Source organism: Saccostrea cucullata, unplaced genomic scaffold, assembly GCF_032062105.1.
Source record: "Saccostrea cucullata isolate Sc308-1 unplaced genomic scaffold, CSIRO_AGI_Scuc_v1 ctg8319, whole genome shotgun sequence".
In the NCBI taxonomy this organism is placed as follows: domain Eukaryota; kingdom Metazoa; phylum Mollusca; class Bivalvia; order Ostreida; family Ostreidae; genus Saccostrea; species Saccostrea cuccullata.
Window position 1 is genome coordinate 4,215 of NW_026926631.1, and position 24,321 is coordinate 28,535.

General features: G+C 32.8%; 2 protein-coding genes across 2 annotated transcripts; one reads left to right on the top strand and one right to left on the bottom strand.

The window, feature by feature from the left end:
- The first annotated feature begins 272 nt into the window (after positions 1-272).
- LOC134272269 (histone-lysine N-methyltransferase PRDM9-like) lies at positions 273-10,519 on the top strand. Its single transcript, XM_062754514.1, has 8 exons — positions 273-507; positions 861-895; positions 1,784-1,838; positions 2,312-2,376; positions 2,747-2,909; positions 7,776-7,804; positions 8,257-8,494; positions 10,188-10,519. Exons 1-8 carry the CDS (start codon positions 273-275, stop codon positions 10,487-10,489), a joined length of 1,122 nt encoding a protein of 373 aa, XP_062610498.1. The 3' UTR covers positions 10,490-10,519.
- A 2,602-nt stretch (positions 10,520-13,121) lies between these two features.
- Positions 13,122-16,835, bottom strand: LOC134272270 (fibrinogen-like protein A). The gene is made up of 4 exons (XM_062754516.1): positions 16,221-16,835; positions 15,662-15,758; positions 15,059-15,226; positions 13,122-13,569 (listed from the first exon to the last, which is right to left on the bottom strand). Exons 1-4 carry the CDS (start codon positions 16,245-16,247, stop codon positions 13,310-13,312), a joined length of 552 nt encoding a protein of 183 aa, XP_062610500.1. The 5' UTR covers positions 16,248-16,835; the 3' UTR covers positions 13,122-13,309.
- Between the last annotated feature and the right edge of the window lie 7,486 nt (positions 16,836-24,321).

Consider the following 24,321-nt stretch of genomic DNA (forward strand, 5'->3'; position numbering starts at 1 on the left):
TCTATATCAAAATGTAGGACTACGCGCAAATTGCCTGAAGTTATGTATTATTGTGTATCATAGGTTAAAAATAAGCTTGATTCCTTAAATATTATTACTGCAATTGTATCGTATTTACCATGGCTTGATTTTATGTATTGAAGTACATGAAACTTTATATAATTACATGACTCTTTATAAAATGTGAAAACATAAAATTGTGGGAGCGGCAATATCTTAAAGTTAAAAACATAATCTTGAAAACAATAATACTTTTATATAATATATATCATATGACAGTTTTGATCGCCATTAATTCGGAACCTTTGAAATGTTACCCTGGAATTTCCGGATCCGATGTCTTGAGATGCTCCCCGGGATTTGTCAATGTGAGTGGTTGGTGTTTCTCCTTCCACAAAGAACCGACGTCCATGTTGAATTCTAGTGACTTTTGTCATCAGCAGGGGGCTCACATGGTCGTCCTAGATTCGGAGGAGAAAGAAAAAGTACTCACCAAATATATTGAAAGTAAGAGATCAGTAGTGGATGTAAGTTAAAAAAAAACCCAGAAAACGAAGATTTTTATTTGTTAATTTCTGGCTGCTGTAGTCGAGACGTCATATATACAATGAATTAAATTTATATATAAAAAAAACTATTTATCTTACAACCTGAACCGTATAATAGTGTCTAGGTTTAAAATCTAATTTATGTTAACACTCCTGAATTACTTACTGCTGAGACGATAACATGCATTAAATTGCCGTGTAGATCTAAGGTTACATAACCATTAAACACATATGTAAGAGGAAAATTGCTTGGAAATTACTTATAGACAAGTTTATACTGGAAATAAAATAATATATTTTTTGTCGCTTCAGAGATGAATTTTTTCAACATATATCAAGAAAGAAATGTGAGAGAGAGAGAGAGAGAGAGAGAGAGAGAGAGAGAGAGAGAGAGAGAGAGAGAGAGAGAGAGAGAGAGAGAGAGAGAGAGAGAGAGAGAGAGAGAGAGAGAGCTGACCTTGAATATATTTTAAGGATAAACGTGTTTTTCATTAAATTCTCAGAAATGCTTTTGCTCTGAATTCACCAGCTGCAGAAACGTAGTCCACTCGAAAGTAAATTGACTTCTGTACAAGAATCTGTGGTTCTCTGGTTTATCTGTTCAACTTTTCCTTTATCTCTGCCACAGTCTTCTAACGGGCTAAACCTGCATCATTCTACCACATCAACAGAAATTTATTATATTAACAGGAACTTTATCATATTTACTGGAACTCGTTTTCATTAACAGGAACTCTATTACAATAAATGGGACTCTTACAATGAAAGAAATTCTATGACACGAACAGGAACTCGATTACATGAACAAGAACTCTATAACAATAATAGGAACAGGAACTCTATTACATCAACAAAAACTCTATTACAATAAACGGAATTCTATTACACGAACTCTATAAATGAACAGGAACTCTATTACATCAACAAAAACTCTATTACAATAAAGGGAATTCTATTACACGAACTCTATTAAATGAAGAGGAACTCTATCACATCAACAATAACTCTATTACAATAAAAGTAATTCTATTACAGGAACACTATTACATTAACAGGAACTCTATTACATTAACAGGAACTCTATTACATTAACAGAAACTATATTACAATATCAGGAACTCTATTATTATCATTGGAACTCTCTTACTATCATTGGAACTCTGTTACATTTATTGGAATACTATTACATTAACAGGAACTCCATTATTTTAACAGTAATTCTATTACATTAACAGGAACTCTATAAGATTGCTCAAAAGGAATGGGACATCGAGGCCGAGAAGAAAAACTGTAAGCATTAATGTTCACCAACAGCCTGATAGGAGAGATAACTCTTACTATAATGAGTGTTTGTTGCTGTATTTTTTTAAAGAAAAGGATCAAATGAAATGTCCTTGTCTGTCAGTTTGTACATATTTTAATCATAAATTAGATTTTTATCAGAAAATGTCTCTAAAAGTAAAGGAAATACAGATAAAAGTGAATCAGATACTAGTAAAATGCCTTATTTACATGTAATGATAAGTTTGATAAAAGTCTACCTCTCAAATAAAGACGGTGATAATACACACTTAAATTGTCAGAGTGCTTCCATGGATAGACACTTTAAACGTTTGTTATGCTAAAAAGATATTGTTTTAACCATGTTTTGGTTTTTTTTTAATATTTTGTCTTATAAAGTTTTAAATTCATTTTATATCAGGGGAAAAATATGCTTGCAAAGTAAGAACAATATTCTAAGTGTATTTATTTTCTCTCCTCAGTTTGTGCAGATTTCATAAAGCATGGTGTACAAAGTTCTAAATATAAACACATTCCTAATGCTAAGGTATGTACAGCAAAATAAAAAAAATGCATCGTTTAAAGTTTGTTTCACGATACATATTAGAATGCCAAAAATGTCGCATCTTAAATATCTATACAGGCAATACTTCAACACAAAAATACACTAAACTGGTTTGTAGACCAAAGGTCTATGATAGGTGGCATAAGGAACTCTTTAATGTGCGGTGTTTGGAGCTTCCTTAATGCTAGACCTCTACCATTAAGTTTCCCTTAAGTAGAGTTTCATAGACCTTGCTGTTGTCTAAATGTTATATTAGTAGTTAGATAAATCATGCAAGTAGTTAATATTATACTTAAAATCATGTGTCCTTGACCTCTGTTTCGTGTCCTTCGTATTATCTTGTACATGTAAGATTCCTCTAGGTTCCCCGCCTCACCAGAGAGCTAATCTGACCACGCCCTCAGGATTCGCCATCAAATCTTCGTCACTTCCGGGAGCGGGGATGGGCGCATGGGCGGAGACCTTTGTTCCGAAGTTCACGATCCTCGGTGTATATGAGGGACTTTATTATACCCGCACTTTCTAAAGAAAGTTCGGGTATATTGTTGTTACCATGTTGAGTGGTTTGCCATTGCTCCGTCTGTCACACTTTTCTTCCCTGAACTCCTCCTACATTTTACACAGTAGCTTAATCATCTTTTGGGAGATGGTTTGTGGGGTCATGTAGATGTGCAGTAAGGTTTTGGAATTTCGATTTTGCCCTGGGGGTCAAATGGGGGTCGAAAATGATGTTTTTTGTCCAAAAAGCCCCGTCTTCCCTGAACTCCTTCTACATTTTACTCAGTAGCCTAACCAGCTTTTGGGAGATGGTTGGTGGGGTCATGTAGATGTGCAGTAAGCTTTCGGAATTTTGATTTTGCCCCAGGGGTCAAATGGGGGTCGAAAATGACATTTTAAGCAAAACGCTCCGTCTTCCCTGAACTCCTCTTACATTTTACTCAGTAGCCTAACCAGCTTTTGGGAGATGGTTGGTGGGGTCATGTAGATGTGCAGTAAGGTTTTGGAATTTCGATTTTGCCCCGGGGGGGTCAAATGGGGGTCGAAAAATGACGTTTTTTTGTCCAAAAAGCCCCGTCTGCCCTGAACTCCTTCTACATTTTACTCAGTAGCCTAAACAGCTTTTGGGATATTGTTTGTGGTGTCATGTAGATTTGCAGTAAGGTTTTGGAATTTTGATTTTGCCCTGGGGGTTCAAATGGGGGTCGAAAAATGATGTTTTTTATGCAAAAAGCCCAGTCTTCCCTGAACTCCTCTTACATATTATTCAGCAGCCTCTTCATCTTTCGGGAGATGGTTGGTGGGGTCATGTAGATGTGCAGTAAGGTTTTGGAATTTTGATTTTGCCCGGGGGGATCAAATTGGGGTCGAAAAAATGACGTTTTTTATGCAAAAATCTCCATCTTCCCTGAACTCCTCTTACATTTTATTCAGCAGCCTAATCATCTTTTAGGGGAGATGGTTGGTGGGGTCATGCAGATGTGCAGTTAGGTTTCGGAATTTTGATTTTGCCCCGGGGGGTCAAATAAGGGTAGAAATATGATGTTTTTTATGGAAAAAGCCCCATCTTCCCTGAACTCCTCTTACATTTTATTCAGCATCCTAATCATCTTTGGGAGATGGTTGGTTGGGTCATGTAGATGTGCAGTTAGGTTTCGGAATTTTTATTTTGCCCCGGGGGGTCAAATGAGGAGTTAAAAATGACGTTTTTTATGGAAAAAGCCCAGTCTTCCCTAACTCCTTTTTGTTTTAAACAGTGGTCTTATCATTTTTTGGGAGAGTTCACTCTTTTGAAATTTTGTTAAAACATCAAGGTCAAGGGGTAAAAAATCATAGCATGTTGGGAGCCTCTTGTTATGGGTAATGTTCACTTGAAATGTGAAAGTCAAATCTCTTCTCAATGAAAAGGAAATACAACATTAATGAAAACTAAGTTAAACTTCAAGGTCAAGGTCACAGAGTCAAAAAGTCATGATACATTTTGGAAGGTCTTATCACAGGTAAAATGAATGCCCTTTCATTTATCTTTCAAAATGATCAATTCAAAGCAATTGATTTTTTTAAGGAAATTAGGTCAAACTTCAAGATCATGGGTAATGAAAATCATAGTGTATGTAGAATGGTATTGTCCCATTTAATACTAATACAAATGTTTAATATAAAAGTCCTATCTCTTCTCATTCAAAATATTCGACCATGATGACCAAGGTTAAATTTATTGTGACAGATGGGCAGATTGACAAACAAATGAGATTTAATGTACCCTACCTTTAGCAAAAATGGGAACAATAAATGTCTTTGCTGTTCTTGAGAAGAAGATTTATGTTGGAACAAGATGTTTTTGTGAAACACTACGTGCCCGGCGGCAACAAAGTTAAAAAAATCTTCTTTTAGCATATTGATCACAGTCAAGGTCACAAGGTCATTGACCATGGTGTCATTCGAAAGAACATAATCAGTGGAGTATGCAGTACTAAATATGAAGTCCCTATCTCTTATGGTTCAAAAATTATGGCAAAAAGTGGAAAAAGCTATTTTAGCATATAGGTCACAGTCAAGGTCACAAGATCATTGACCTTGCCGTCGTTTGAAAGTACTTTATCGGTGGAGTATGCATACCAAATATGAAGTCCCTATATCCTATGGTTCAAAAGTTATGACAAACAGTGGAAAAAGCTATTTTTAGAATATAGGTCACAGTCAAGGTCACAAAGTCATTGACCATGGTGTCATTTGAAAGAACTTAATCGGTGGAGTATGCATACCAAATATGAAGTCCTTATCTCTGATGGTTCAGAAGTTATTGCAAAAAGTGTAAAAAGCTATTTTTAGCATATAGGTCACAGTCAAGGTCACAAGATCATTGACCTTGATGTCATTTGAAAGGACTCTATAAGTGGAGTATGCATACCAAATATGAAGTCCCTATCTCCTATGGTTCAAAAGTTATGACAAACAGTGGAAAAAGCTATTTTTAGCATATAAGTCTTAGTCAAGGTCACAAGGTCATTGACCTTGAGATCATTTGAAAGGACTTTCTTAGTGGAGTATGCTTACCAAATATGAAGTCTCTATCCCTTATTGTTCAAAAGTTATGGCCAAGGTTAAAGTTGACAAACAGACAAACAGATAAACAGACAAACAGACAAACAGACAGGACAAAAACAATATACACCCGGGATCTCCATAGTGCACTTAAAAAGTACCCTGCATATTTAAATGTAAATTGGTTGAAATTAGCCCAGTGGTTCTTAAGAAGTTAATGAGAAAAGTTTGCAGATAAACAGATGGACAACAGAAATCAGTACATTTCAGAAAACAGTATGCTTATAAATAGTTAATCAAGGTGCTTTGGGTAGCAAAATAAAGCTAAACTGGTATATCTAATTCATCCGCAGAGCTTAGTATATTTCAATATGCACAACCTTTTCAACTCTTATAATTATTTTTTAAAATTTATATCACCATGTCTCATTCAAGGGAGAACTAGAGATATGACCAGATGTATATATGTTGAATATAAAATATGTACATGTATACTGTATTTTTTTAGTAATTTGTTTTTTGTTGTGACAGCAACTGTTATGGCAGCTTTTGGCAAAGGTTGAAGTTTCTCAAATGTAAGTCAAACTCCAAGGTCAAGGTCAAAGGGTCTAAATTGTTGGTATCAAAGGGAAAGTCTTGTCACAAGGAATACACATGTGAAAAAAGGGAGAAATCCCTAAAACTTCCTCACCTGTTCAAAAGTCATTGCCAAGGTTAAAGTTAAATTGGATTCAACTCTAAGGTCTAGGCCAAAAATAATTATACCTGTTGAAAGTTCACAATGATTACACATGTAAGAGCATGAAAGTCCTAGCACCACCTGTTCAAAACTTACGCCAAGTTCAAGGTATTTTTCTTGTAAAATTGGGTCAACTCCAAGGTCAAGAGATCAAGAGGTCAAAATTGGTGGTACCCATTAAAAGGTTTTGCCAAAAGAAATTTACCTATGAAATATTGAAGCCATGTGTATAGCCCAATCCACTTAAAAAATATGGGCAAGGTTAAAGTTTCAGTGGACAGACAAAAATACATGAACATAGGAAACAAAATATGTATAAATAGTCAAATGAAAAAATTTTCTACTATTATGGAGTCATAAGATCAATTGTCATTTCAGGTACAGGGAGTCAGTGGCTGGGGAGATCAGACCCCCCCCCCCCTGGAATTAGCAGTTATTTAAATAAGACTATATATGTACTGTAGAGAATAAAAATGACTTTGGACATCCTCCCCCTTAGAAAACAGGGACTCCACCATCATTGTTTTTATTATTATTTTTTATTTCCATCTCAGGAAATCTTGGGCTGATTTTTTTGACTGAGGTGTGACACCCCCCCCCCCTTTCTGAAAAAAAAAATTTGGATCTGCGTCTGTCATATACTGAATGTCCGCAACGGGAGATAACTTGACAATGTGAAATTTGTCGACTGTGGCATGCGATGATCTTTGACCATGTTGACCCTTTTTGAACTTCAACCTAACCATTTGCATTTATTTATTTTCATGCAATCTATACTAAATCTTGTACTTACCGAATGTCATAGGTCGTGACAACGAATTCATGAAATATAATCCATATAATGCAATTAAAACACAAATGATTTTAACTGACAACACTGCATCGTCAGCATACATGTGCTAAATAATCTCATTCGACAAACCTTTGCTGATTCCGTTGCCAGTATGAATTGGCCGAGGTGTGCCGAGAGGTGATATCTATAAATATGATAATGGGTGAGGCAAACCCAATGTGAATGTAGAAAATAAAACTGTTTAGTTCAAGAACAAATTTCAAACTATCATAATAAACTAAACTATGTTTTTTAAAAAATGTGAGAGTGAGAGAGAGAGAGAGTGTGTGTGTGTGGGGGGGGGGGGGGGGTAGGCATTGACAAATTAATCGGGTTGTATTTTCAATTCAATGGGTTTTTATCCCGACCAAATACTAAAATCAGTTTGCACATTTTGATAAATTCATCAAAAACGCTTTGTACTAAAATAATATTTTATGTCGATGAGAAAGTAAATTTAAAAAGTTCCAAATTATGGGAAAATTATTTATTTGAATCTAATTAAGTAATTTACTTCAATCATTCATTAAATTCTGTTATTTCAGACTGGTTATGAATTAAGTATTTTAAAATACATATGTGAGGCTCAGAGTTGATATGGTCATCTGAAAATTTTATGTTCAATTTGACGAATACATGTACGGTGATAATTATAGAATTATTTTGACTTCTTCCTTGGAAAGTCCAATATGAATGAGTGTATATTTAAAGGCAAACACCATAGTGCGGGTATTACTGTCTCATGACAGCATCTAGTTCACACTGTAGACAAGAAAGATGATTTCTATTCATGGCAGGTAAAATCACACAAAGAATCAAACAAAATGAAAACCATTCGCAGTTGCATATTTTAGTTACATATTTCTAGTTCCTTGTCGTTGAAACCAGATGGACTAAAAATTTCCTCTGCTTTCGCCCCTCCATGTCCGCCTGTTTATCCGTTTGACTAGCTTCTGTGTATGTTGCATGACTTTGATGAGTTATAGATTAATTTTTATTTTTGATCCACTTCAGTGATTTCTGATAAAATTTTCAATTTTAGAGGAAACCAGATTACACGGTATGGGACTAGTATTGCTAATGTAACACTCCCACAACGCTTTATTTTTTAGATTCTTTTAATCCCTAAATATTCATTACCTTAAAGTTATTTTGATCAACGTTGATCTGATTGCATCAAGTATAAAATATACAACATATTCTGAACTAAAATTCATTCTTAACCATTAGGATCTTATTGTTTTCAAAGGTAGATAAGCAGGGGACTAACGGTACTTACAACATAGATGCAGAAGATCCGGCCTGTAGTAACTGGTTACGATTCGTTAATTCTCCCGCCAAATATCAACAGGAAAATATCGTTCCTATCACGTGCGAGGGCATCATCTTCTATATGACGTCACGTGACGTAGAACCGGGTGAAGAACTTCTGATCTGGTATGGGGATGGATATGGGAGGTTTTTAGGCGTAAACCGCATACATCCGGGTAATGAAACAATACATTTCATGGTTATTTGTTTCCATCCGAGTATTTAAACAATCTACTTATCAGATAACTTGACCATATACAATGTGGTCATTAAAACATTTTTATGCCCGCGTGAACAAAGTTTCGGCGGTTTATAGTGTTTGTCGTGTCCATCCCTCTGTCTGTCTGTCTGTCTGTCTCTCTCTCTCTCTCTTTGTGTGTCTCTCTGTCTGTTTGTCTGTTTGTACGCGAAAACTTTAATACAGCCCATAGCTTTTGATTTAGTGGAGCTTTGACTATCATATTTCACATGTGTATTTTTTGTGACAAGACCTCTCCTAGGGTACCACATAACTTGACATTTTGACCTTGACCTAGGAGTTTGACCCAGTTTTACATAAAAATCCAAAGTTTTACTTTGGCCATATCATTTGAACATTGGATACCAGGGTTGTTATAATTTACATATAATTAACATATATATTTTTGTTAAGAGACCTTTCATTGGATACCAACAACTTTGACCTTGGAGATTTTAGTACTTGTAAAAAAAAACTTTAACCTTGGCCATAACTTTTGAACGGTAAGGCCTAGGGCTTTCATATTTCACCTTATTGATCCTTGTGACAATAAATTTCATTTGATATTACAATTTTGACCCTTTGACCTTGACCTTTGAGTTTGACACATTTTTACACAAAAAATCTAACTTTTACTTTGAAACTAATTTTTTCAATGGTAGATTCTAGGAATATCATATTTTAAATATATTATTTATCATAAACTTAACCTGGCCATTACATTCGAATTGTAAGATTTAGGTCTTCCAAACTTCACTTACATTGGATTTCAACCCTTTTAACACTTTGACCCTGACCTTGGTTTTTGACCTACTTTTTACAAACAAATCGGAGGTTATCCTACCTTTAAAAACGCTTACCTTGGCCGTTACCTTTGAACAGGTTGTGCAAGGGTTTTCTATGTCATATTTGTATTTTTTGAAAAGGCCTTACTTTATGTACCAACATATGTGATCTGCATTTGAGAAACCTTAACCTTCGCTATGTTGCCATACGGGGGTATCAAAGTTTCACAAACACATCTTGTTATTGCATGTTGTTGTTTCTTGGAAGGATTAAAGACGTAAACCCCATACACCTAGGTATATACGGAAACAATTAATTCATAACATGCTTTCATTTTTATCAAATGCATACAATAACAAAAATATTTTTGTCAAATTTCTCTACAATGTAATTGATTAAAAACTTGATACTCTTTTATCAAGAAATATGTAGATTATATTTTAACACCTTTGATTAAAAAGTTATTTAGATTTTTTTTTGCTTTCTACAAATCTGATTTTAAACTTAAAAAAACCTGCACATTAAATCTGGAAAATATATTTCTACAGTGTATCAAACTTGTTTATTTCTAATTTCACCCATAAACATTATATTCCTATGTTATTCAAATTGAAATAAAGTTTGGCCTAGGTTTGCTTATGCTCGTTAGAAAATATTCTATTGTTACACATACCACGACGCAAAAAAAAAGAATACTTTCCCTTCAAATGTCTACTGAATTTGGATACAGCAGATCAAATTTTATAATTTTTTGAGCATTCAGGATGTAACGCAACAACTCATATTGTATCGATGGTGTTTCAAATTTGAAGATTATATAATTTTTTTCTTGTCTTTTTCTGTAGAAGTTGATCTCAACGGTTCATTTGCATTTCGTGCCAATGTTTTGACATTTGACGACAATGAAAGACTCATTTTTGATAATTGGACACCAGTGACGTATCAGAACTGGAATCCTAACGATGAGAGCGAGACAGCAGTTGACCCAATCTTTGGCCTCCTTTTGACTTATCATAACGACGGCAGGTGGCGCTGGGTGACTGAGAGAAACTACACGTACTATACGGGAGAAGACGGACTAAAACTTCCCTTTATTTGTGAGGATTCTCCATTTTATTTGAAGCATGAAGAGTGTTCTGTTACATAATGATTCATTCTCTTTTAATTAAATAAACATTTGCTACCATTATCTTTTGTTATATAATTTCATTAAGCATGGTGTATAAAGTTCTAAATCATAAAATGGAGTATTCTTAAGTTAACGTATATTCGTCTCCTCGGAAGTCATCTAGATTTTACCTCGGATCGTACAATCCTCTCCTCGGAAGAGATCTAGATTTATCCTCGGATTGTATATTCGTCTCCTCGGAAGAGATCTAGGTTTATCCTCATGTTTTAAATAAACTATGAATAGCATGTACACAAAGACAGACAGTGCATTATATTGTTTCGTTATTTTCCCAAGGAAACTGACTGGGATCTCCTCTCACCATACATACATTTTAGCACAAAGTGTTGTTTTTAAAATTTCTATCTGTAATCCAAAAAATAAGGGGCAAAGATATTTTCCTAGGACGGTCGATCCAGTTGTCTGTTTGTTTATTTTTTTCCTAATTTATCTGTAATTGGGGAAATCAATTAGCCCTGACTACAGCCTTTAATTGGTTTGAGCTACGGATTTCATATTTCACAGGTTTTTTTTCTTTAGTTTGACGGTTAGTGTGGAATTTGGAATTTGAGCCTTGATCATATGAACCATGGCTTTAATATTTCACTGGTGTATTCAACGTGTAAAAACTTTTCCTAGGGTAAAAGTATTTTTGACTTTGATCTTCATGTTTGACTCACTTTTAAAGAAATTTTCATTTTTTTCTTAGCCATAGCTACTACACGGTTAAATCAAGTGATATCATACTCCTCAAGCTTATATTTTGATAAGACCTTCTCTTGAGTACAAGAAGTAATGACCTTTAACCTTGATCTTATGGATTTGACCTACTTTTCAAAAACGTAAACTTTTGTCGTATTTACTGAATATTTTGTGCTAGGGGTTAACTATTTTACGGGTTCATTTCTTGCGGTAAGAGCTTCTCTTGAATACCAATATTTTCTTTTTATATTTTTATCCTTTTATTTTGACATCAGACTTTGACCACCTTTTGAAAAAACTTTGGTGATAACTTTTGAATAATTGATTTCGTGACTTTTATATTTCACCTGTGTATTCTTTCTGAAATTCTTTTGGGCATCATAAATATTGACTCCTTGACCTTGTCCAGTTTGACCTACTTTTGAAAATCTCTAACTTTGGTCATAATTACTGAACTGTTGCTGCTTATATGGTTTTTATTTTAGAAGGTAGACTCATTGTTAGGAACGTTTCTTTTGGTAGCAAAACTACTTTTATATTGACCTTGGTGTTTGACCCGCAAACGACAACATTTATCATAAGCCTCTTTGTTTCACAAACTTTTCTTGAATTTTTATCATTAGCTCCTAAAACTTTTCCTATTGATTAATAAAAAAATTCAAGTTCTAGTCTATCAGATTTTTGGATATACTAGTATATAAACCATCGTATACACATTGCATAAAGGAGAATGACTTGTCACACATATTGAATCATTTTTTAAAGATGTAGTCTCATAATTACAAAAGTTTTAGCAAACATATTGATTAATGTTAGCTTGCTTTTTATTTGCAAAAGCAGTTGTAAATATAAGATAACATCTTTCAAAAAATAATGAATCGGTGCTCATTTTTTTTCTAACTCCTTGTCTTGTTTTGCAAATTTGATTTTTTTTCTAACTTACTTAAATTATCTCTAGGATAAATAATGAATTTAAATGATCATTTAAATGATCTCAAATTTTGCTTTTAAGATTTGTGACGTCAAAATAAAACGCGTATTACAAATGTAACCTTTGAATCCCCGATCTGTGTTAGAGTGTTTTGAAATAAAAAAATCACACACACAAAAAAAAATATATCTTAACATCTTTATTACAATAAAACTTGTCTTATCCGACATGCACGGGGAACAGATTAAAAATATATGTATTGGAATAAACAAGATGTAGTATTGCAGCGTGTAAAGATCATTGAGATAATTATAAATGACAAATGGAAATAAATGGCTGAAATCACAGTAAAGAGTATTGCATGTGTCGGATTAAACAGGTTCCATTGTAATAGGTTTAACAATAAAGTAATCTTAATCCTAATTCTCCGCCTAGTTATCTCCATTCATCAGTGTTTGGAAAAAAAGAACGAAATTTTTCTATTTTCAAATTTATTACAACACATATAAAATACATCTTTTACTAAATACATCCAGTATCGCTTTACAGAGCTGTTCAACCACTTTCTTTTACTGTTTGTTACTTGATGTTAAATATCAAAAAAAAAAACTCAGCGATAAAAATTAATTTAAAATCATCTCTTGAGGGTTTCCATTATCCATGGATGATCTTTCGTCTGTCAAAAAAAAAATTAAATCAATACTTTACAGATAAATGTATGATAGCATATCTTTTCTATTAAAAAAAAAACAATTTTTATAACTGAAAATTTCAGAGTGATACAAAAAGAAAAAAAAATGGATATTAAGATGTAATGATGTTTACCTAGTTCCGTCTGATCATCATGGTGGTCCCCTTCACTGATGTCCCACTCCATACTGTAGGATACCATGGTAAGGTCCAGTCTCCTTCAGGTGACCAGGGACCGTTAAGGAAGGCGTAGTGACAGTAAGGTTCCATGTATAAAACTATTTTTAAACATAATACATGTTAGGACTTTTCATTAAATTCATTACACAAAATCATACTATATTTATAAATTTGTTATGTAATATAACATCGATACCAACATTTATGTCTAACAATCAAATTTTCATCACTTACACTAAAAGTATATAACTTTTCATATCATGCGTGAACAAGTATGTATATAAAGATATAAAAAGTCAGGTAGGTTTGATCATCATCCGAGTTTCTTTTATCTGTTTACCATTAGTCACTGTAGGATACCATGGGTAGATCCAGTCTCCCGGGGACCAGGGACCGTTAAGGAAGGCAAGATGACAGTAGTTAAACCACCAGCCCCCTCTAAGGTCACTCCAAGTAGCACAGTTATAATTCCACCTGTCGTTATCTCTGTCCAGGGTACTGAAGGACATCCCAGACAGATAGAAACGAGAAGAACCGGTGTGTAACATAGAGTCTCCTGTAGAATTACAAAAGAAAAAGATACATGGACACTTGATTAAAATAGATCAGTAGATTTATATCCACTATACCCGTCGTTATCTCTGTCTGGGGTACTGAAGGACATCCCAGACAGATCACCGGCAGAATTACCTGTGTCAAACATAGAGTCTCCTGTAAAATTATCAAAGAAAAATGTAACCTTAACACCTATTTCAGATTAGATCATTATTATTTACTAAACAATTAAAGCTTAAAGCATCTATAGTATTCAAGAATAAAAACTTTTTTTTGAATTACTTTAAATTGCATTACTTTCAATTACAAAAGATTAACACTGTTTTCATTTAGTATTTAACGTTGTTTTTCTGTTGTCATTTGATTTCTTTTTTGACTGTATACGAACATATTAAGAGTCTCAAGAGAAATAAAAGAATGATTGGTTGATTGAATGTATGTAGTTTAGCGTCCCTCTCGAGCATTTTTTCACTCATATGTTGACGCCATCACTTGCCGGTTGAGAACTAGAAATTCTGTTTTATAATACAAGTTATACAAGGCAATTGAGCGGTTCGCTATGTTTTTTTGTACCAGCATCTACTACGACACAGGACCTTGATTTATACGGTCTCATCCGATGGATCAGTCTGCACACCCTACAGTGGGACTGGAACCCGCAACTTTAAGATTCCTTAGTTCGCGGCTCCAACCACCGCGCCACGCGGGTGACATCAATAAAGTTAATTATTATTTCATTCATGTGAAGCCTTACTTAACATTGAAATGGGTATGCCTATATACTTACATATCAAGAAACAATAATTTCATGAACCAATAAATTGATATAACATTAGAAAATAAAGGTTTGATATTTTTCTTTTTTTTGGGGGGGAGGGGGGGGGGGGTTCACCTCTTTCAGTTAACAGAACAGGAAACTATAGCTTTTCTTCCATTTTATCAACACATTGATCATTAGAATTCTTCAAATTTGTGCGACTACACGTAGATACAACTTGTGTAGTTAACTTCTTTCTTTATTGTTGTATTTCTTTTGTTATATCTACTATTTATATCTTCAGCACAAAAGCGGGATAATTACAAAAACTCCTCGTTATCGACTGTAATTAATTACATTTCCAATGAAAGTGTTTTTTTTAATTCAATAATCGTTTAACACCTTAATTGATTTCTCTGTATGAGTTATGTATCTGACAACATTACGTACAAGTACGCATGTAGAGTTTATGACGTGGAAATATTCAATCTTTTAGCAATTTATTACTGATTGGCTCTTAAAGTATGGACTCTTGATTTTCAGTATACAAGGAAAATTTTACTTTCAAAATATTGATATCCACACATCCCCCTCCATTAATTACATAACTATAGGGCTGATTCTCAGAGAAAGAGTTGGTATTTGTCTATCTGTCACAAGAAATTAAACTCTTTTTCCCTCTCTCTCCTTAATATAGGTCGTCATTCGTACATTCTTTTTTCAGTTTACCTACCTAGGGTCCCGGTAGCTGGTCCGCCAAGAAAAAGTCTGTATTTGCTGGTTTCGTCAGCAACAGAGAACTGGTTGTATAATTCATAGAGTTTTGTCCCATTAGTCAGTGTGATAGATACGTAGAGGGAGGAGTTCCCTCTCTTGGTAAGTTGATGGATAACGTCATTTCCTTAAATATTTTATCGTCGTGTAATATATAAAGAATCAGTAAAGCAAAACATATTTATTTCCAGTTGTCAAATAATTCAACATACGATTATGAAGGTATGCAGAAATTTCTAATTGTGAAGTGCATGCAGCAATGAACATACATGTTTTGAAATTAAAGTAGGGAAATCGTTATATATTGTATTTTACATAAATTGTTATAAACTTCATTTTAAATGCTAAAAAAATTAAATGCGAATTTAAACTGTTAATAATCAGAAGAATTATCATCCCCTAAAACAAAATAAAATATTTCACAGTTATAGAATGGGTACAATATAAATAGCAGATTAATGGTTCCCCGAGGGTGAAGGGAATATTTCTGTATCTGGAATCTTAACCCTGGGGAGCTATAAATTTGTCCTCTGTAGTCATTCCATAACTGTATATAGTTTACCAATCCAGTAGGATGCGTTAGGATTCCCGAATCCCGTCTTGTAGTCTGCCCAGGTTCTATCGAAACTGACTGACCCATTGACACGTTTCTGGATAGCCTAAGGATTTGTGAATTATGTCGGGTTTATTAAAGAAAGTGGTGAAGTTAATTTTTTTTAAAGTTATGATTTAAACACAAAAGATTCATACATAAGTCTTCTTTAATTATATTAATACCAACAACTATTCAAAGTTGAAAAAAACTTTGTTATCAAAATTATGATCTATAATTTTTTTTCTACTTTGTAATAAAATTATTTATTTCGGAATTTTATTATCCTCCTGTAAACAAGGATAAAAATAATTCAATGTTAATTCAGCTAAAATAATGATTGCAGTTTTAAAATCAAAGTTTAATAAATTATTAAAGAAATAATAGTTAAAATTTATGGTTGAGTTAAAAAGAGAGAGAGAGAAAAGAGAGAGGGAGGGAGAGAGAGAAAGTGAGAGTGAGAGAAAGGGAGACAGAGATCAGAGAGAGAGAGAAATTCAGAAGGGTAAGAAGGATAGAAAGATCTTACTGTCCACCCTCCACCTTCTGTCAACATGTCACAGAAGACGCTGACTTTGCTTTCAATGCCAAATGGGTATATCTCATAAACACCAGATGCTGTATTACCATGGATATAGAGGTTCTTACAATTTTTATATAACTCTGAAAGAAAAACATAAATACATGATTTGATAATAACCGTAATATACTCTAAGAGAGAGAGAGAGAGAGAGAGAGAGAGAGAGAGAGAGAGAGAGAGAGTGAGAGAGAGTTACCTGACTTGATGGTTTCCAGTATATTCTTCAAATCTTCGTGGATGTTAGTTTCATTTTTCTTAATCCGCGCGATTTCTTGTTTTAAGGAATCTATCTGTTTCGCGTTCTCCTGTCGTAAGTACTCAATCTTTTCGTTCAATATTTCAATCGTCTGATCATTACGGTCGCAGTCATTTTTGTCATCGGAATAAATTTGCTGACAACTAGCCGCACAAAAGAACAAGACGTATACGAAGATAACCATCCAAACTCCTGCCATGGTTTTACTTCACGCTGTCTGAAAATAAGCTTCCCTAAAACAATCTGTAGTTTATATACCCTAAAATTGGGAAGTTAAAAGTTTCCCTAATATATTACTCTACCGAAACACTTAACGTTCAGCAGCGCATTTTATACGACAGTCAAGAAAAAAATAAAATATTCAGGATGTATGGTCATAGGTCAAGCTCAGACTAATACTGGTAGTGGATGGCATTATAAACATTGTATATACCAGTTTTAAAACTTAAAATGGACATATTGTTTTTGACCACTACATCTTTAACAAACAGAAATAGATATATAAATCAATATATACTGGACAAAAAAGAGTTAAGGATCATCAAATTAAATATGTTTTACAATTACTGGATCATAGAAAACAGAATGCATTTTTAATTTAAGTATCATATTTTATATTTCAAAAGTGAAAATTAAACATTAGATGTGATAAATTTGTTTGAACACACTATACGAATTGTTCATTAAGGTCACTTTAGAATTCATCATTCTGGGGTTAGACCTGAAAATGATATTTTTTCCGAAGAGTCAATTTACTTCACTAGAGCGATTGTCAGTATTTTGTATGACCTCACCGCAAGACCCTGCAGCGCATACTCATGTCAGCTGTTCAAAGCTAGCCTGAGGGATCTGTTACCATTCCTCCTGCAATGCTGTACTATGAGATCTATCATTATCGTCCATTAAGATGAAATCATCCCCGATTATGCATGTAATACGTCAACCTATAGGATGAAGAATATCATTTCGGTATTTTAAACCTGTCAGGTTGCGTTCAATAATGTGCAGATCGGTTTTGTAGTCAATACTTATGCCTGCCCAAATCATCATCAAACCTCCATTTACTCTGTATTGCTCAGAAATGACACAATCAGCATATCTTTCCACAATTGCAATTCAATCAAGTCTTCTGTCATCATGGAAGTCAAAACAAAGTCGTGACTCGTCTGAGAATAGAACAGAACACCAATGACGTTATTGCCAAATTTTTGTGTTCTGTTACCCACTGTAGTCGATTTCTGCGGCACTCTTATTTAAATAAAGGACGTGCGGCAGGTCGGCAAGCCTGGAGATTTCCTTTCTGAAGTCTGTTTCCAACTGTTTGAGTAGAAATCCGTCCGGTGCGTCTCAGCAAAATTGGCCAAATAATGATCCTATAGAAAAGTCGTACATTTAATATAATTTTTATAACTTTTGCTCACTGAATATCATCAAAAATCATTATTTCATGAACTTTTTTTTAATAATTGTAATCATAAAGTAATCAAAAAGTAAACATGATTACAGGACTTTTTTCAGAGTAATCGATTAAATTACGATTACTTGTAATCAGAAAAATGGATGATTACTGATTACTTATGATTACTTGGCAAACTGTAATCGATTACAGCTGATTACGATTACTGATTACGATTACCCCATCCCTGCTACAGAAAACCCTCTTTGATACTTTAAAGCTTCCATCGTTCCACTTACTTTTTTAAACGCCACGTACTTTCTTGATTAATATTTCCCAAAACTCAGTAAACACGTGTGATTTAAGTATCGAATCATGTTAATGACATGTTTTTAAAACTACTTAAGCCTAGTTGTCCTATAAATTCATGGGTATGAAAAAATTATTTTTGTGTAAAAATATGATCCCTAACTTATTTTGCCCAGTATATAATATGTATAATGAGACTTTCAAATTAATTTATATTCTTTACATTAATCTGTTGAAGGTACAATTATCACACATTTAAAATTTCTAATACTTTCTCAATATGAGTTTGAATTCTTAAGAAATTAAAAGCGTTTTTTTTTTATTCCCTGAAGCAATTTGTGTATGAGGTTCACAAATAAATTACGTTGTGAATTGATAATTGATATTCATTCAAAAAATTATTCAATAATCGACAATCGTTTCAAAAATACCATTTCAAACCCAGTCTCTCTCTCTCTTTCTCTTATATGTGTTTTTGAAACAGCAACTTAATTCAATTTATCTTACTAGAGCTTTTATCAAAAGAAAATGTACACACTATTCCACGTCAATCAATTCTCTTTAAAGAACAAATCTATCTTTGCGTTGAGATTAATTTTCATGAGGTAGTGGATACGAATAATCTTTTTTTAATTTTTGATAGTTTTGAGAGGTGTTAAGTGTCCCAATTAATTTAAATTGCTTTATGACATCAAATGACGCAAAAATATGTCTATTAGGCATGTTTTATCTTATTGACAAGTGAAATTTTTATTTTAATATAAAAAGTGAAAGAAGATATTTTAAGTGAAAAAAAAATTCAATGTACTTAACTTGCACGAATATCTAAATTACAATTCGTTTTGTTTATTTTTGAAGGGTTTGGATGCATGCTTGCATATATGTTTGCCAAGTCTCTTATCGTTTTTATTGTTTTAAAAAGGATTTTTTTTAAAAATACCATTGGCAAAGCATATTATATTTTCTGTTGAGTGTTTGGTCACACTATCGAAGATTTTATTTCAAAAACGAGATGCAAAGGTGACCATATTTCTTATAAATAGATTAGAAAGAGGAGAAAGCAAAAATTATAAAAAAAATATGTTGTTTAATATTTAATATTAAATTCTTTGCATTTAGTCCTGCAAAAAAAAAAAGAAATAATTGTTAAATCTATTTTTGTTAAGTAATGGTTGTACTTTCAATTGTAATAATTATAAATAAGTAGCAGTAAGGTAATATAGGATTTATATTGTTTAAAGGAATAAGGAAGAAATTCCATAACGAAAAAAAGAACAACTTCATTAATAGAAAAAAAAACAACTTAAAGGGATGGTTACTTCAAAACAGGGGTTACAGATGCTCAGAAAAAGACCTAAGAAATGTTAAAAATTAAAGCTTTAAATTAAAACGACAGAGAAAATTGCTAAAAAAAAAAAAAGAAAAAAAATAGAGAAAAAAAGTCAATTGGCAATATTTTCATTTTCGTAAGTCAGTCCCATCGTTGAAAAAATCCAATATAGATAAATACTAGTAGGAAAGCAATGGGTTGTAAACTGAGATAAATATGAAAACAGTGGGTTGTAAACTGAGATTAATATGAAAACAGTGGGTTGTAAACTGAGATAAATATGAAAACAATGCGATGTAATCTGAGATTAAAATAAAAACAGTGGGTTGTGAACTGAAATAAATATTTTGAACTGATATAATTATAAAAACAGTTGGTTGTAAACTGAGATATAAATGAAAATAGTGGGTTGTAAACTGAGATTAATATGAAACGAATGGATTGAAACTGAGATAAATATGAAAACAGTGGGTTATAAAATGAGATCGATATGGAAACAGTGGGTTGTAAACTGAGATAAATATGAAATCATTGGTTGTTAACTGGGATAAATATGTAACAGGGGGTTGTAATCTGAGATAAATTTGAAAACATTGGGTTCTTTACTGACATAGATATAAAAACATTTGGTTATTATCTGAGAAAATTATGAAAACAGTGGATTGTATACTGAGATAAATATAAAAAAAAACAGTGCGTTGTAATCTGAGATAACTATGAAATTCAGTTGTTTGTGAACTGAGATAAAAATAAAAAAACAGTGGGTTTTAAACTGAGATAAGAGAAGAGTAAGGTCACATCCTAGAAGGGAACCCGGATGAATGAACATGTTAACAGTCGCTTGTGAACTGAGAGAAAACAATTTCATCAGGATTGACATATTCTAAACGTTAATTATATATAAATACCGAATTAAAATTAAATTTCTAGGTCCGTTATGCATATTTTTTTCGTTTGATTTTGAATGAATCTTTCTTATTTAATTGGCTTGTATATTTAAATTTTCTAAAAAAGCTTAAATTTACCAATAATTATGATAATTCAAATAAAACGATTACCATGTCCAAGGAAAACAGAATCCAATTCCCTGACACCCACCCCCCTCATTCACGTCTATTCTGAAGAGGCACATACCATTTATGTCATAATAAATCACAAATGAAAAAAGTGAAAATGGTTGGTGATAACAGTTGATTATATTTCTGCTATGAACATCATCTTATACAATAGATAAGTAATAACACAGTACTATTAAAATTAATATTTTGTTAATTAAGGAGAATCGACATTAAAACGTAGTTCTGAATTAAGGATATCCGATATCGAAATATTATTCTGAAATAATTTAATTTTACTTGTAACACGTCATTTGATTGGCTAAAAGATTTTATCCATTTTACATTACATAACTTGCCTACGTCACAATTAGTTACGTCAAAAAACCTATTTCTCCGCTTGAAGTTACATTTAAGATTTAATCAATGGGAAGTCTTATTCTTGGGAAAACATTGTCTCATTGTTTGCACTGAAATCAAATTATAAGGAATAATGCTTATTTCAACTTATTTTATACGGTATAACAAAACTTAGGGCAGTTTACGTTTTTTTATATAAACCGTTTTGTATATGTGCGTATAACAATACTTTTTTGTTATTGGTGTAACAAAGTAAACAAACGGGTGGGGGTCTACTTTTTTCCTCTCTATAATCGTAAGGAATACTTTTATACACGAGAATTAAAATTTTGCAAGCTCGTTGTCTCGGGTAATTACTCGAAAATTTAAGTCATTGCGAAGTCATCGTGTCATTAAGTCATTGTGATTTAAAGCATTATCTAAGAAACTCCTATCGTAGAAGAGAACAAATAAAAAAAAAAGAGGACAATCGGTTGTAAAATGAGACAAGTGAAAAAGAATTAAACTTATACCAGGAAAAGACACCAGAGTCTGACTCATCTGTTTCCTACAAGGATATTTACTTGAAAGAAGACGTTGATGTAAATCTAACAACCAAGCGCTATGATAATCATGATAAATTTAACTTTTCTAGTGTCATCTTCCCTTTCTTATGTAGCAATATACAATATTTTTGTTTTTAGCTTTAAAGAGCAATATTCTATGTTCAACTGTTAGCAATTTAGCAAGGATGTATGTATATTCTATGTAAAACTGATAGCAATTTAGCGAGAATGTATATATATTTACATCCACTGAATATTTTCTTCTTTATTTCTTTAGAAAACCCATTGTGTTAATCACTGCATTAACGACAATTGGCATGTTGCCGGTACAGATTTTTTCATCAGTGGCTGTTCAATCAATGAAACGTATAAAGACGTTCTCATCATTAATACAATAATTAATCTTTTTAATCCTACATTGAATGATTATTTTAACAGATATAAATATAAACCATAAGATGTCTTTCTTCGTTAGTTATTACTGGAATTAATGGAAGCAGCTATTGCAGAAAACAATTACATAACTCGCTTAAATTTACGCTCTATTTCATTTACTTTTTAAACGTAAATTATATGTTTTCTTTTGTAATTTGTTTGTCATATCTAGTATTTTGACAGTTTATAGAAAAATCTATGAAAAAGTATGTGACAAAAATTGTAAATAAATCTTTTGATTTAGACAGGAGTATTTGCGTAGTTGAAACGCAGCACAGTGAAGGTTACAGAAAGGAGGCGGAACCTAATTTTTACGGGAAAACTTGATTATGACATCAATCACAATATACGTCATACAACATTTCTTTAAAATACCAGAAAATGAGTTTATCTGCTAATTTAACTAGTAAGAAATCATCAAACTACATAAAAATACTACAGCGTGTTGTTTCGTCGTTAGTTAAATCCCACATAACAAGTTATGAACAAGTCACTGATCGCAATACACTTGTCAATATGACGTCATTTCTTACAACGTGACGAAGTTTGTATGCAGTAAAAGACAGATAGAGTAATATTTTCTCAACAAAATATGTATTCTCTAATTAAATAAAATATTGTTAACATATATTCTATGGGCCAATAACTTGAATTTAATGTCTTCTTCACTATTTTATTAATATATTTTCTGTACATTACGTAATATTTAATTGACACTGCCGTATAATTGTATGCAAGTACATGGGAGGGTAATGTGGCGGGTCTTAATAAATCGAACTAGTGCAAGAGCCTACACTCTATGGATCAAAGTAAGCTTTTACATTTCAATTAAAGAACCATTAAGGTATCTGAAAAGTGCTGCAATCCTGATGAAATCTTAAAAACAATTTTTCATCAATATTTGATGCCGCTGACCAGCAAAAAATATTGCATTCGGTCATACAAGTATAATTTTAACAATGAAATTGTAGAATTTAGACAGGATCGCAGCACTTTTTAGAAACTACAGTGCGTGTTGAAAATATTTATATACTAAACTTTGGAAATTTAACTTGGTTATGCCCTTGCACTAGTGATATTTATATGTAATCATTAGGTAGTTCAAGTCAATATGCCAAAATCGCGTGACTGCCGCATCACGTGACTAGTCTAAATATAAAGTGCTGGGATGTGGCCCCTAATCCGTCCTCGATATGTAGTTATTAATTAATGACAGTATTTGATATAAATGATTTACTAAAAATAATCGCCATCCCAGTACGTTCACATTCTTTAGATCTAAGAGGTGAGGTAATGCATTATTTCCATTCACGCAGATTTAACTGTATTGCGATACAGGCTTAATCTCTCTATATGGTGAACCGGCGGGGACAATATGTACAGTATATGGTAAATTTTCCATATCTTAGAACAGGGTATTTTATAAGGTGTGTGGCAACACACTTTGAAAAAACTAGGTTTGAAAAAAAATTTTCAAAGTGCGTTAAAATTTGGACAAAATCGACGCACTTTGAAAAATTTTTTCAAAGTGCGTTAATTTTGGGACCAACTTAACGCACTTTGAAAAAAATTTTCAAAGTGCGTTAAGAGTCTACATCAATATATTTTACCATTGAGACACTTAACGCACTTTGAAAAAAAAATCATATTTTAGTCATGGAAAGCTTTTATTTGTTATTTATGTTTTAAAAAACTAAGCCTAACCCTAACCTAAAAAATGAATTGATTTTACTCCTGTCGAAAAGAGGAGAAGACGGGTATAAGATCTCTATGTCCAAATCTTTATCTTTCCAATACATAATTGTCGGTAACAAACAGGGAAGGGGAGCAATAAACCTAAAAAGGGTACACTGCATTTTCAATGCTTATACGATGTATATATATTTCCAAAATAAGTGGGGGGCTTAGCCCCCCCTCCCCCTCCCCTGGCCCTTCGCCCAGTCCCGATGTCTATGCTAAATTCAAAGCATTCATATAATTATGTATTTACCTAACTGGTATGACGTTGAAAACTTTCAATAATAAATGAATAAATTAAAACCGATGAAAACAAGAATTTTTTAAATACAGTAAAAAGTATGAGAGAGAAATAATTTTCATAGTTTTGAACAATCAAATTGGCCCCTTTTTATTATGATAAATGCTAAGTTGCTTGAAGCTGTCCTCTGTTAGTGTCCCCTATACACCTTTACATCTACTTATCAAAGATTAGAATTTAAACAAAAAAAAAGAAACGAAGTAATGAACTTAAACAATCGTCACTCTTTTTTTAAAGACCCTTTAAATTTCCCTTTTATTTTATCAAAACATTAAATATTAAAAACGTCAATATCTCAGGTGCTACAGTGACTATATCATAAAAAA

Excerpts from the sequence above, each read along its gene's own strand:
- LOC134272269 (XM_062754514.1), top strand. The coding sequence starts at position 273 with ATGACAGTTTTGATCGCCATTAATTCGGAACCTTTGAAATGTTACCCT. Across the intron at positions 1,839-2,311 it reads CGAGGCCGAGAAGAAAAACT|TTTGTGCAGATTTCATAAAG; the intron begins GTAAGCATTAAT and ends TTCTCTCCTCAG. Across the intron at positions 2,910-7,775 it reads TGAGGGACTTTATTATACCC|ACAAGAAAGATGATTTCTAT; the intron begins GCACTTTCTAAA and ends TTCACACTGTAG.
- LOC134272270 (XM_062754516.1), bottom strand. The coding sequence starts at position 16,247 with ATGTTGACAGAAGGTGGAGGGTGGACA. Across the intron at positions 15,759-16,220 it reads CAGAAGGTGGAGGGTGGACA|GCTATCCAGAAACGTGTCAA; the intron begins GTAAGATCTTTC and ends ACAAATCCTTAG. Across the intron at positions 15,227-15,661 it reads TAACGCATCCTACTGGATTG|GAAATGACGTTATCCATCAA; the intron begins GTAAACTATATA and ends AAAATATTTAAG.